Source organism: Colossoma macropomum, unplaced genomic scaffold (assembly GCF_904425465.1).
Source record: "Colossoma macropomum unplaced genomic scaffold, Colossoma_macropomum, whole genome shotgun sequence".
NCBI lineage: Eukaryota > Metazoa > Chordata > Actinopteri > Characiformes > Serrasalmidae > Colossoma > Colossoma macropomum.
This window is the reverse complement of record NW_023494784.1, coordinates 41,224,343-41,238,912: the sequence shown is the minus strand read 5'-3', so window position 1 is coordinate 41,238,912 and position 14,570 is coordinate 41,224,343. Positions and strand designations below refer to the sequence as shown.

The window sequence follows — 14,570 nt, the reverse complement described above, 5'->3', positions numbered from 1 at the left end:
TACAGCTGTGCCTCAAATCGGGTCCTACTACTGAATTATTATCTAGTCCTTGTTTGATGGAGTACTAGGACACTTATAACTGACGAATGTCGTTGATGGTTTGCTGACGGTTTGACATCCCACACTTTAAAATATTTGTTCCCTACATTTTGTGGCATGTTATTAGGGGACAAACATTTCAGTGCATTAGGATCATTTCTAGAATGGCATGTCTCAGAAATGCTGCACCTTCATTTAGTTTAATATACGTGCAATAAGAAGTTGATCAGTTTGGGGAAACATACTAGTCCCCTATATTTTGAGGTGCAATGTAGGATGGCATTAGGGGACGAATGTCCCAGTGCACTTGGCATTTTTTCTAAACTGAGATGTCCTTAAAAACAGCCCCATTATTTTCCTAAATAGAAAACAAGTACTAGTGACAAATAGTTAATGAATGTTGGAATGACTGGAACTTCAATTGGAATGAACTGATTTGCTGCCAGCTGGTTTGCAACATGGACTATACGTCCAAAAAGTTCGTAAGACGTCTTCTGAAATGAAGGGTATTAATTGGGAGTTTGTTGTGCTTCGCTTCAGTAACAGCCTCCACTCTTCACAGTGCCACTGCCCAATGCAGGGGGCTTTACACTCCTCTAGCCGACACTTGGCATTGGACATGATGACCATGGGTTGGTCCGTTGCAATGGCAACGCTCTGTGCCAGCAATGGCTGCACCTTAAAGCAGCTAAATTAACTAATTAGAACGGAGGCCAGGACATATAATGTGGTTTACTAAATAGGGAACAAGTGGTTGATTTGGGATGCAGCCTGAGTCAGTACCTCTACACGTGATCACTACCTAAAGATCCTGTTTACAGCCAAAGGCCAAACTGCAGGGGTGTGTTTGAGGGGGATATCCTGTTAATGAGCATATGCATGCACAGCTCCTCCAGCTCTAACACTCAGATCCTGACATGAACACACAGCCAGCACGGCAGCATTTTAGCCATGCACAGCACACCTCAGCCCAGCAATCTCATTAAAGAGGAGAGTGAAATGAAGTCTACCCACCATCTATACATTATTAATGAGCAAATTAAATTATTGACCCACGTGGGGGCGGGACAGCCAGTTTCATGGATTTTTCGACTCAGCGACTTCAACAACTTCTTACGATTCACTGCTGAATTGGGTAAAGGAGGACAAAAGGCTGAGATGAAGCAGTTTGCTTCACTTTTCAGCAGCTTAATTTTATTCTGTTAATAGAAAATATGCAGTTAAAATCTTCTATCGCTCTAATATCAATTAATATTAATACCTTTGATCTTAGACAAGGGATTTGATTCAGGTTAAGTTTAAAATATGACTGCATTTACTTGGTATAATCTATGCAATCTTCTGGCCAGATGGAAATAACATAGTAAGACACATTTTACAGCTGAAACTGTGGTACACAAAGCCTAGCTATAAGCAACATGTAGATTAAAGGATTAGGGGTTTAAACTCATTTCCAAGACAAGCACTTTTACATTTTACACTTTAATCAGCAAAATGGGTTTATAAGTGTTCACTAAGATAACTAAGCTGGTTTTTACATTTGAGATGTTTATACATTTGTAGTTTTAATACACAGAATGGCTTAAAATGATACCCTATTCATGTTCAACAACTATGGGAAAATTAGGACAAAATGCTGAGAAAGCTGTTCTGTTATTGGTCTAATAGGCTGATTTTGTTTTGTTGACAACTGTTTTTCTAAGGAAAGCTAATAAATTTTAATCTCTTTCTAACATTACTTAATATTTAACTCCTAGTAACTTAGACAAGGGACTTGATTCTGGTTAAGTCTGACATATGGCTGAATTTATTTTTTATACTTGGTACAAAATCCTCTGATCAGGTGAAAATAACCCCCACATTACTGCTGACACTGTGGTGCATCAAGCTTGGCTATAAGCAAAATCCAGATTTTCCAGAAGGATATAATCAGGAGAAATATTTAGTCCATTTTTAATCATTTAGTTTTTTAATCAGCTAAAGGTTTATAAGCTAGATTTTACATTTAAGTGTTTATACACACTTAAATGACTACACTTACAGTTACAGTATGATGAGAAAATCGTACTACAGAAAGCAGAGCTTGTTCCATGTGGCCAAAAGACTGAATTTATTAGGATTAATAAAGTAATAAAAACGTAAACCATATCAGCCTGAAAAAAATTCTTCAGACTTTTGCTCAGGCAAGCTCAGTGGACTTGAGGAAGTTTAAAATTTGACGTATAAATATTAATGGGTTAAACAGTGTTACTCCACGCAATTCTCATACTTTCATGCACAATAAATAAAATAAAAAAATAAAACAGTCATATGTAACCAAGAGGCTACACTTAACATTATAATTGTTTTAAAAAAACATTTTAGCCATATAGTTTGATCGATTATAAATATTTCTTCAGATTTGTGCTCTGGCAAGCAACTGGACCAGTTTTAAAAATCACGTACAGACACAAAGGGGTTAAAATCATTTCCAGGACAGACATTTAGCCCATATTTTATTTAGATTTTAATCACCTTATCCTATACACACTAAAGGCCAGTTTCCCAAAGCCTAAAAACAGACTAAAATCAATTTCCAGATGTCCACTAACAATGACATTCAGTCCAAGACTAGGCGTGACTAGGCGTCCACCAACTTTTCAAAAATTCTACATAAATAGCTGAGATGTAAACAAAGTCATTCAGAGCGGTTTGGTGTGAAATGCTCTGTTCTGGAGAAACTTGCGGAGTCAGAATTGTTCACAGTGGTGGTGATAGGAACCAGACATCCACCTCTAAAAGCTCCTCACAGAAAGTTACTACCTAAAATAATTATATATGTGCTTTTTTATGACGATTTTGTGATAAAGATTAGCTTAAAATGTATTTTAATCCATTTATTTTTATCCATTCATGGCAGAGGGGTACATGCAGGGTGATCTAAGTCAAAATAGTCTCCCAAAAACTTATTCTTTCACATTTCTGACATTTTACCAACATCACCATTACACATAAAAGCTCTGAAGACTCGTGTAGGTTCACTGGTGGTTTTGGACTGTAAATAAAATGTCTATATTTGTGTTGTAGACATTGTGACCTCCCCATCACCACCACTGTAAAGAGCCTCTACAATGAACCATTTCACACCAAACCACTCTGAATCACTCTGTTCACACCTCAACCACTGAATTATGCAGAATTTCTGAAAGATTGGTGGAATTCCCCTTTAAACCGGTACTGTGTGGGGAAACTGGGCTAGCAAGCCAAGCTAGCTTTCACGCTCTTCACATTTGCAGCTGGTTTTACCACAAAAAAACAACACAACACTTCGCCCACCTGGATAAAATACTACTTAAAAGGTAAAAACTCACCCGTTATCAGACAGAAAGTGGATGCTGAAGCACTGCCGAGCCCCATGGTGGATAAAAATGAAAAACGAAGAGCAAAAAAAGGGAAGTTTGTGGAGTTTTTTGGGTTAAAACGACGAGACTTTATCAGCTTCGCAGCAAAACCATCTTCTCAGCCGAACCTGTCGCAGCGGACGGCTAATGTCTCTCTCCCTCTCTCTCTCTCTGAGGAAACACCGACCGTTAAAGACGACCGTTAAAGTCCGTTAGTGTAACGTAGCGTTACTCCGGTTTTCTCCTTCATATCCTCGCGCACTGCGCTCCGAACTCCTCTCACTCCCTCACTCCCCTCACTGAAACAGTGTCCTCCGTCCGGAACCGGGTCAGAACTGGAGGGAAACAAAGTCCCGCTCAGTCTGAAGGAGAGAGATAGTCACCCGGTCCGGAGAGACCCAGATCTCTGAGTGAGTGAGAGAGACAGACGAGCCGCGCGCTCACTGGAGCTCGAGCTCTGAGAGCGCGGAGAGTAGAGCGAGAGCGAGGACTCTCGCGCGCGCACACGAGCACGCACGCTGGAGCTGAGCGCGCGAGACCGCGTGCATCCAGTTGTAGGCTATGGGAGCGATACACACACCCTCTCCTATTCAAAATTACATTACCTACACCCCTAAAAGATGGTTCTTCAAAGGTTCTCTAGCAAAGGAAATGGTTCTGTTTAGAACCACATGTTCTATATAGAACTATTTCATGCTTACAGGGTTCTTTGCAAGGTGAAATGGTTCTTCAGATTGATGGTTCATTTTGAAAATGGTTCCATATAGCATCCAAAAGGGTTCTTCTATTGAATACAATTCTAGACATCATAACAACAGAGGAACACTGTTTGGTAAGAAGACCCCTTTTTATGGAACATAAAAAAGGTTCTATATTCAGTGCATCTGAAGAAACATTTTAAGCATGAAGTGGTTCTATATAAAACTCATTGTCTTTACTAAAGAACCCTTGAAGAACTATTCTTTTTAAGGGTGTTGTAACAATAGCAGAACCCTTTTCGGTGCTATATAGAATGCTTTTCAAAAATGATCTATATAGAACCATACCACACATCAAACTAAAGGGGAAAAGAGCCATTTAAGCATGAACATGTTCTATATAGAACTTATGGTTCTATTTAATACCATTGCCTTTACTAAAGAACCCTTGAAAAACCAAGAATGTAGCACCAAAAAGTGTTCTGCTATTGTTACGATGTCAAGCTTGTAACACTAGAAGAACCCTTTTTGGTGTTATCTAGAACCACATATACATAAAACACATTCTCCATTAATCTCAACAACCATTTCACCTTGCAAAGAACCATTTAAGCATACAAATGGTTCTATGAAGAACTCATGGTTCTAAATAGAACCATTGCCTTTACTAAAGAACCCTTGAAAAACCATCTTTTTAAAAAATGTAGCACCAAAAGGGGTTCTGCTATTGTTACGATGTCAAGCTTGTAACATTAGAAGAACCCTTTTTGGTGTTATCTAGAACCACATACACATGCAACACATTCTAGATTAATCTGAAGAACCATTTCACCATGCAAAGAACCATTTAAGCATACAAATCATTCTATGAAGAACTCATGGTTCTAAATAGAACCATTGCCTTTACTAACGAACCCTTGAAGAACCACCTTTTTTAAAAATGTAGCACCAAAAGGGGTTCTGCTGTTGTTACGATGTCAAGCTTTTAACACTAGAAAAACCCTTTTTTGGTGTTATCTAGAACCACATACACATACAACACATTCTAGATTAATCTGAAGAACCATTTCATCATGCAAAGAACCATTTAAGCATGCACATGGTTCTATGTAGAACCATTTCCTTTACTAATTGAAAAAAGATCTTTTTAAAAAATGTAGCACCAAAAGGGGTTCTGCCATTGTTACAATGTCAAGCTTGTAACACTAGAAGAACCCTTTTTGGTGTTATCTAGAACCATATACACATACAGCACATTCTCCATTAATCTAGGGAACCATTTTACCATGCAAAGAACTATTTAAGCATGCAAAAGCAATGGTACCCTTGAAGAACCGTCTTGTTTAAGTTAAATGGTGCAGCAGCTCCATTCAGGATGAAACCGTTTATTAAAGCGAAGGTTCTAATGCTGTAACAGACTTTAGAACAGGACTTCATATTTCATACTGTTGCATGATAAATGCCATAAATAAAGCTTGAATAAACATGATACTGCAAATCATTAGCCTATACCTACATACCAATACGTATATATATATGCAAACACAGAATACACACACACACACACACACACACACACACACACACACACACACATACACACACACACACACACACACACACACACACACACACACACATATATACACCCATGTTTTCATACATCATGTCTTTGATCATTATCTGTATCATATCAGGCTGATGTGTCTATTTTAAACCGCTCTCTGAGACCCTCTTTAGTCTTGGGTCAGGGCTTTATGTGTGTTATATGGTCACTCCTGTGTCTGGACGATCCTACAGCTGAGCCGCTCTGAGTGACTCTCGAGCTCCCTCTGCTGGAGCCTGCAGCCCCCGAGCCCACTGAGGAGATAAAGGGGGGAAAAAGACAAGCTAATTTTAGAAATCGTCCATTTTAGAAAATGAGAAAACATTCTATACGATTTTATAGAAAAACGAATATTAATTATGCTTTGAAAAAATATTAAGGAATATTTAAGGGACACACAAGGAACATTAATTAAACACTTAAGGTACATTAATTAAACACTTATTCACTTAAATACTTTTTTCCATTTCAGGGGAGAAAAGACAAAAATCTTTAGGAAAAATTTTGGGAAAAAAAAGAAATGATATTTTTAAAGAAATCCGTTTTTTTAAAAAAAGAAAAAAGAACATCATTAATTTTGGAAAAACACTGTTTAGTGAAATTGTTCATTTAGGAGGAAAATGTTGATTTTAAAGAAAAAAACAACTCCTAAAATAAACCATCTGAATACCTTTCTCTACAATGAATGTTAATTTTAACAACAACAACAACAACAACAACAACAACAACAACAACATCGTATACAAGTTTAATGGGGAAAAAAAACAAAAAAACAAAAAGTGTGTTAATCTCAGAGAAAAACTCTGTTCATTTAGGATAAACTGTTTATTAAAATGTACTATTTTAGTTATTCCTCCAACTAAAATAAACATTTATTAAACCTTAAATTTTTATTAAATTTAGAAAAAAGGAGAAATGTTTTGAAAGAAAACACAAAAAAATGTGTATGTCATCTTAGAGGAAAGAAACATTGTTTATATATGGGGGGGAGGGGTCGTAAAAAGAGAAATTTCTGTCCTAAAATTAATTAATTAGACAGTTAATTTTAGAAAGAGGAGGAAAAAAAATCAGCAATTCATAAGAAAAAATGTTGTGTTTAGAACAAAAAGACAACATTGTACAACATTTTAGGGGAAAAAGACTAACACTGTTAAATGAGGGTGGGGGTGTTTAGGAAAACAATTGTTTGAATTTTTAATTTTTGTTAAATGTAGGAAAAATATTGTAAATTAAAAAAAAATTCTGGACAAACAAACAATCAATATTAAAAAATAAGGGATAACAGTACAAAATAAAAATTGTTAATGGGGAAAATTTTTAAATCTTTTAATAATTTAGCTATTTTATTAATTCTAAGACATTTTAACCTCTGAGAATGAGAGCTGATGGAGACGCCCTGATGAAAGTGCAGTAGATGTTTATACTCACTGATTGGATGTAAGAATTCCTTGCTGCTCCTCCTTTTCCCCAGTGAAAGCTTGGATTCATCCGTCTCCATCTCCAGCTCCGTCTCCTTCAGCCCCCTCGTCATGTCCTCCAGGTTCAGTCTGAATCGTCTGAGCGAGCGGCTGTAGTTCTGCTTCAACTCGTCCAGCTTGTTCTCCGATTCTCTCAGCAGCTGTTGGGTTTCTTTGAGACGTTCTTCTGCTTGCTTGTTCTTGTCCAGCAGTGAGCTGCCTGCAACTTTTAAGCCACTTATTTCTTCATCCTTCTGCCTCTGAGTGAGTTTTAGTGAATTAATCTTATCCTGACGTTCGCGGCAGAGCTGCTCTAACTGCTCTACTTCATCTCTCAGCTCCTCACAGGAGGCCTTCGCTTGGTGGAGGTCTCTCTCTTTCTCCTCACGCTGGACTTTCACCTCCTGGATCTCGTTCTTCATTTCTACAAACTGTGCTTTCATTTTCTCGACATCTTTTTCCAGTTCTGCCAGCTCCTGCATCTTGGCTTTGGCCTGTTCATTGTTCTGCAGCTTCATCTCTGCTAGATCTTTCTCCCTGTCCTCCAACATCTTCGCATGTTCCTTCAGGTTCTTCTCCAGCTGCTCTATCTGGCTGTCCTTTACTGCCTGTTCTTCGGTCATTTTCCTGCATTGCTGCTCTAGTTCTTCCACCTCCGCTTGCATTTCCATCATTGAGGCCCTAATCTGGGCCTTTAATCCCTCTACCTCACTCGCTTTCTCCATCATCTTCTCTTTGTTCTGCAATCGCAGATCTTCAAGAAGGTGGTCCTTTTCCTTCAGCTGGCCCTCATAAAGTGATTTCAACTCTTGTATTTTGCCCTCTTTTGCCATAATCTTCTCCTCGAGTAAAGTTCTCAGCTCCTCTGCATCTCTGTCTTTCTCCATGAGCTGGACTTCATGGTCATGTTTCAAGTTCTCAAGAACTTTTTCTTTCTCCTTAACCTCGAAGATGAGATCTGTTTTCATCTTCATGACGTCTCTCTCATGTTGCTCCCGCAGCTCCTCCAGCTCTTTCTTACTGGCCTCGAGTTTGGAATACATGTAATTGGTGTCCGTGGAGAAGTGGACGCCACAGTTTTCCTCAACTAACTCCTCCACTCGTCGGAAAAGTTCATCAGTCTGAGGTTTGTCTGTCCATGACTTGTTGTCCAGCACATAGACGTGGCCTCCACACTTTTCCACCAGCGCTTTCAGGTGTGGCTGGATCTCCAGGAACTCTTCAACGGCCCTCGATCCAAGTTCTGCGCCCCACGTGAGCAGCACTATTGTATGTCTCCACACTGCAGCACCAATGGTGGTCAACATGTTCTCAGCCCCTTGCCTCTGCTGCTCTGAGAAGTCCCCCACAGGGATGACCAGGAGGAAAGCGTGTGGTCCAGGAGCACAGACCGAAATGCTATTCAGGATTTCAGTCCTGATCCGGGTAGGAGTGTCCTCGGCACGCAGTTTGTCCCAGCCTGGGGTGTCGGTCACCACCACTGACCGGCCAGCCACCTCGGCCTGCTTTCGGACGCATCTCTCAAAGCCTCGCTCGGCGTCGAAGGCAGTCATACCCAAGATGGTGTTTCCTGAGGAACTCTTGCCAACCCGTTGGCCCCCCACCAGCACCATCCTGAGCTCGGACAGGTGCAGCGCCCCTGCTGTATACAAGAACAAGAGCATTGATATGATATGTTATTGTTCATAATCACTGATAGTGCATGTTCTATTTTGTTTATGTCAAAAATGATTTTTTCTCCCTCAGCCTCAAATGTAGTCGATCAGGTACGACAAATGTAGTTTGAGGCAGGTAACATACAATTGTCTATAAAAAGTGGACAAAAGTGCCTCATAGCAAATCTTTAGCATCCCAAAGCCTTCATTTTGTCCGTACTTGTCCATTTTTTAGTCTGGAAAGCTTCGGACACCAAGCTGCTCAACTACATTTTATTTCTTATTTCTTAAATCTTAAATAGCAAAAGCATGTCTGGTGTCTGAAATTTGCTTCTTTAGTTTTGCACTAGAGCTATGAGGCTAATGTAGCTAACAAGCAATGGAAGCCAATTAGCATTGTGCTAACTGCATGTCTTAATCATCACACATTCACCTCAAGTTAAGTGGTTTTGGACACTTCAGTACAACTCAAATTTTATGATAACACTCTCTATGAATGTCACCTTTGTAAGCATCTATAAACACATTCATATCATGTTATAATGGATTCATAAGACATTATAAACATAGCTATAAATATTTATAAAAATGCATTATACGTTATAGCCATGTTTATTATGCATTATGAATTGTTAACATAATACATTATAAGTACTGATCATAACAAATTATAAGAGCTCATAAGTCGTATTTGTCAGCTCTAAGTAAAGTGAAGCGTACTGTACTAAAGCCTCCTCCAGTGTTCAGAGTGAGGCTTCAAGTTGAAGTATTTACTGAAAGATTTACTGAAACACTAAAACATTCACAGTAAAGCACATTACAGGCTTCAAATGTCAGAGTTTAAACTAGTGCTGCCATCAGTGTTTTACCCAATGTGGGAAAGGTAATGTACACCACCGTTAGCTTGGTATTTGTCTTTACACTCTCCAAGCTTGGACTGACTTCTTTGGCACTGACATTATAACATGTTATTAACACTACTTATAATGCATTATATAAACAATTCATAATGTATAATAAGCATGGCTATAAAGTGTAATTCAGTGTAATTCTTTTCTATAAAAATTTATAACCATGTTTATAATGCCTTATGAATGCATTATAACATGTTATAAATGTGTTTATAGATGCTTACAAATATGATATTCATAGAAAGTGTTACCAATTTTATTTGTATAATCTGTGGTCAAGACCCCAGCGGGATGGCCAAATGCAAGGCCAAGGCAATTTTGGGGGTCCAAAGTCTATAAACCCATGTTCAGAGCTACTTTTTGGCTCAAAAATGATGAAAAATGACCAAAAAAGAGGTTCCATTTCATCCTTTTCATGTGAGGAAATTCTAACATTGACATCAGATGAATGTGTAGCTCTACAGATTCATATTTCATATTTTTAAACACAGTGCAGAGTAGTGAAAACACTGGAGGACATTCCTGCAACTATAACATCTTTAAATAACACTGAACGGATCATTAAAACAGACCACAACACACAAAGTGTGCACAATGCCTGGCCTAATGGAGCTGAAGTTAGCTTCCTGTTAGCCAGCTTATTATTCCAATTTTCCATTCCACCTTAAATGACGCCACAGTTACATTCAGGCTCCTGTACAGCAATGTAACTGCTGCACCATTTAAGGTGGAACAGAGATTTGAATAAGCCAACTTGCGCCTCATGATGGGCTATGAGTCTCACATGCAGTTTACACAGCTGTAAGTCCATTTGGTAAATGAGAAACTCTTACTGGCAGCTAAGTTAGCTTTTCAGCTAAGTTAGTTGACTGAAAAGTCATAAATCATGATGTAACATATGAATCTCTGTGTCAATCCCGAATGTTAGCGTAGCCACTGAGCTGCAGGCTAATAAATACAACCAAGCTAGTTTAACTTTTACCTCACATACATTCCTTCTATCATTATTCAGTGCAAAATGGACCCCACTGGCTTTTTTCATCCTTTAAGCCAGAAAACAGGACTTTTTTTATCCTTTAAGCCAGAAAACAGGAGCCAAACTGAGATAACATGCCCGGATAGCCTCGTAGCTTCCTTGCTAACCATAGCATTTACTTTGCTGTCCTAGTGATCTGATGAATCAACATCATCTCTTTGTTTTAAGGTTGAAGACTACACTCTTAGGGAAAAGGGTTCCTTGGATTGTAGTAATAGTGGAACCCTTTTTGGTGCTATATAGAGCCCTTTTTTAAAAAAAAGCTACAGCACATTCTCCATCAGTTTGAAGAACACATTCATGATGCAAAGAACTCTTTATTCATGCACAGGTTATGGTTCATGGTTCTATATAGAACCATTTTCTTTACCAAAGAACCCTTGAAGAACCATCTTTTTGGAGAGTGTACAGTAAGATATTCCACCTCCCAGCAGTAACATTAGCTATCTTCCCCTAATTAGCTGTGTCCCATTTCAGGGGCTGCGTCCTTCGGAGGCTGCATTTGAAGGCCGATTGCATCACAGCGGCGCGACTAGACTGTCCCATTTCGAAGGCTCCTTCATATGCGGCAGAGAAATGTGTCCTTCCTTCTCCATGGCATTGAAGGATCCAACGGATGCCAACATATCCCGAGGTTCACTGCATGCAGGCGAAGATTCATGAACATGGCAATGTCAGCAGAGGAGTTCACTTATAAATGATTGTATTGGGTTTAAACTGATTCGGATAGCTGACGATACAGATGTTAAAAAAAGCCAATAAATGTGGTCTGAAGCAAAACTTATGCTAATGTTGTGTTTTGTTTTATGGAGCAAGAAGCAGACAGAGAGAAGCATCTCCAGCTCTAATAAATGAAAAAAATAAACAGTTTTGGCTCCATCTTTAAAGAACTTTAAAGAACTTGACAGGAGCGGCGTTTCATGACGCGGGAACAGCGGTGCTGTGACACAAACAGAAAATCCGCCGTACGGCAGACCATCCCATTTCGGTTCAGCCTTCGCAGGTCTAAGCAACCTTCGAAGGATGCTTAGACCTGCGAAGGATCCAGACCCTGAATTGGGACATTGATCATGTTCAAGGAAAAAAAACATCCAAACATCCCTAAAAACTGTCCCCAAAGCAGTGGTCCTTTGTCAAAAGTTCCTCCCACCTTCAAGATACGTCATCAGAAAAGGGGTTTTCTAGTCTTTAAACCAGAAACAGTACAGCAGCATCACCGAAGGAGGCGAGTAAGCATGTTTACCACGGATGTAGAGATGGGCATGTTTTTCACTTTGGCCTGAGTTTTCCTTTAAATCCATGACTGCTGTGTGAACAAGTGAGGAACTCAGTATAGTGAGAGGCAGGTAACATACAGTTGTCTATAAAAATGGACAAAAGTGCCTCATGGCAAATCTTCAGCATCCTGAAGCCTGAATTTTGTCTGTACTCATCCATGTTTTCGCCTGGAAAGCTTTGGACACCAAACTGATCAACTACATTTTATTTATTATTTTTATTTCTTACATTTTCTCAGTTCTTTCCCTCATAAAGCTCGTTTGGTAGTGCTTAACTAATACATCTTCCTTCATCTCTACCAGTCTTACACTTAATAGGGTCAATTCATGAAATTCTACACTAACAGTACAGCGGAGTTTGCCTATAAAAATTAATAAAATGCATCACAGCTGAAAAAGCAGTAGCATGAATTGTAGCCTTGTAGCTCCAGCGCAAAACTAAAGAACCAAACTTCAGACACCAAGCATGTCTTGGGGTAAAAAAGGCAGGGGAAACTGGGTAAATTAGATTTTTTTGGCCAAAATATTTCTTTCAGGAACTACATGACCTCAAACAAGCATTCAAAGCTAATTTTAGGCCTCGACTTCTAGAAAAAACCTACTGAAACATCTAGATGAACTATGTTAATGTGCATATCTGACTTATGAAAATGTTTAGATTATTAAGTAGTTTGTCAGTTTATCTAGTCAACAGCTTATATTCTTCTCCCAACAATAGGCAGAAAGGCCTACCACTCTCTCGGCGCTCCATGCTGGAAATAAAGACTTTTCACAGGCTTTGCTTGGAGACCCAGTCCTCAGGTGCTAAAACACTATCTGCAATGCATTTAACCACAATGCAGCTCCATCACAGAAGATTCACATTTTCCTTAAAAACACAACAGAAGAAGAAATAAAAATCCGTCCACCAGCCGAAAGAGAATCGGGAGTAAAATGAAACGTTATCATGATAGCTCACTGTTCAAAGTTCAAAGTCAAGTTATAAAACGAATGTTATCAAGAGATTAAATGCAGGAAATATGACCCGCCCACTGTCTCGAACTTCCACGCAGATCAGAAACCAAACTCCTAAAACTAATCAGAACAGCTGATTAGTACTGAGCATTATTAATTGTCCACTTAAAGGGCCCAAACGGGGTAAGGGGTGGGGTGTCCCTATTCTTGTTGAGATAGAGGGGTAGGGCGAAGTGTTAGGGCTACATGGCCCTCCAAACGGAGGTTTATCAGAGACTCCAAACAGAGAGTTATGAGAAAATAAGAAAAACTGGCAAGATGGAGAACAAGACACCAAAGAAACACACAGATGTGAGAATTTTCTCTGCTAGAAAATTTATGATAACTATTGTATTATCTTAGTTTAATGTCGTTTCAGTGTATTATGGTCTTTTTCTCCTTAACAAGCATAAAAAAAATCACTAATAGTATGCTAATGTCTCGGTAGGTAGCTAGCTAACTTTCCATTCCACCTTAAATAGTCCAGCAGTTCTGACGCCTGAAGCGCCAGAATGTAACTGCTGCACCATTTAAGGTGGAACGGGAAAATTTGAACAAGAAGCTGGTGAATATCTGACTTCAGCTTCATATCACTGAAGAATTAGGGGTGGGTGATAATAAATAATTGCCCCCCTCTTTGAAGGCATATGATGCCCTAAATGTAACTAAAGCCCAGCAGTGAGGAGCTGAACTTTACCCTCCTCTGCTGTCACTGCAGACTGGCAGGGTCGCCTACAGAGCAGCGCTGGTAGCTGTTAATGAAGTGATGCTCTTTTTATTTGAGGGTCCCATTTCAGAGGGAAGATTTCAACCACTACTCCTTATAACTCAGTTCCAAGGGGTTAGGGTAACATTCGAAAACAAGGGGTAGGGGTAAAAATAAGAAATGGGATTGGGCCCAAGTCTAAGCTGGACAAATCACCACTGTGGTGGACAAAAAACATCACTGGATGCTCTGAATTATTTTTGAGAGTTTAGCTACACGTGAGCGAACACTGCTGCACACTAAACTGACATCGACATCACCAAAACACCCCAGCAAGCCTCGTCCAGAGTGGTAGTTGTGTTGCTTTGGCAGTCGTAGCACATTTGAAGTAGATGGTGTGATTAAATCACAGTGTTGAAGCTTAATAGTAGACTTACTTTAATGCAACGGCATTTCAGTGTGCAGGAGGGGAAGCCTGCTGTAGTGTGGATGTAGCAATGTTCATATTTCATAATTCAGAGGATCCAGTGACATTCAGTGGAGAAGATGTTGAACAAAACATAACAGGTTAACTAAGTAACTCTGAGCATCCAGTGATGATTGGAAGAAAAATGCATTATGGCAAAACGTACCACCAAAGGGCGCAAACAAGGTGCGAAATACAGGGGGTCCTGGGGGGGAATGTCTCAAAATGAAAATTCTGGGGGGTCCCTGAAAATAAATATGGTCTTATACTGTCCATTGTTTAGCCTGCTTCAACCATAATCAGCAGCACTGGTCTGCCTCAGGGTGGTGCTGTAGGAAATGGGTTC

At 39.4% G+C, this 14,570-nt stretch overlaps 2 protein-coding genes across 2 annotated transcripts in view; both read right to left on the bottom strand.

The window, feature by feature from the left end:
* Positions 1 to 3,940, bottom strand: part of ramp1 (receptor activity modifying protein 1) — a 54,489-nt gene extending 50,549 nt beyond the window's left edge. The window contains exon 1 of the mRNA XM_036571656.1: positions 3,390 to 3,940. Coding sequence (XP_036427549.1) covers positions 3,390 to 3,435 — 46 coding nt within the window. The 5' untranslated portion in view covers positions 3,436 to 3,940. The remainder of the gene's footprint in view (positions 1 to 3,389) is intronic.
* Positions 3,941 to 5,431: 1,491 nt separating this feature from the next.
* LOC118810590 (immune-associated nucleotide-binding protein 12-like) lies at positions 5,432 to 12,993 on the bottom strand. The gene is made up of 3 exons (XM_036574459.1): positions 12,792 to 12,993; positions 7,152 to 8,822; positions 5,432 to 5,977 (listed from the first exon to the last, which is right to left on the bottom strand). Exons 1-3 carry the CDS (start codon positions 12,808 to 12,810, stop codon positions 5,865 to 5,867), a joined length of 1,803 nt encoding a protein of 600 aa, XP_036430352.1. The 5' UTR covers positions 12,811 to 12,993; the 3' UTR covers positions 5,432 to 5,864.
* Positions 12,994 to 14,570: the final 1,577 nt, after the last annotated feature.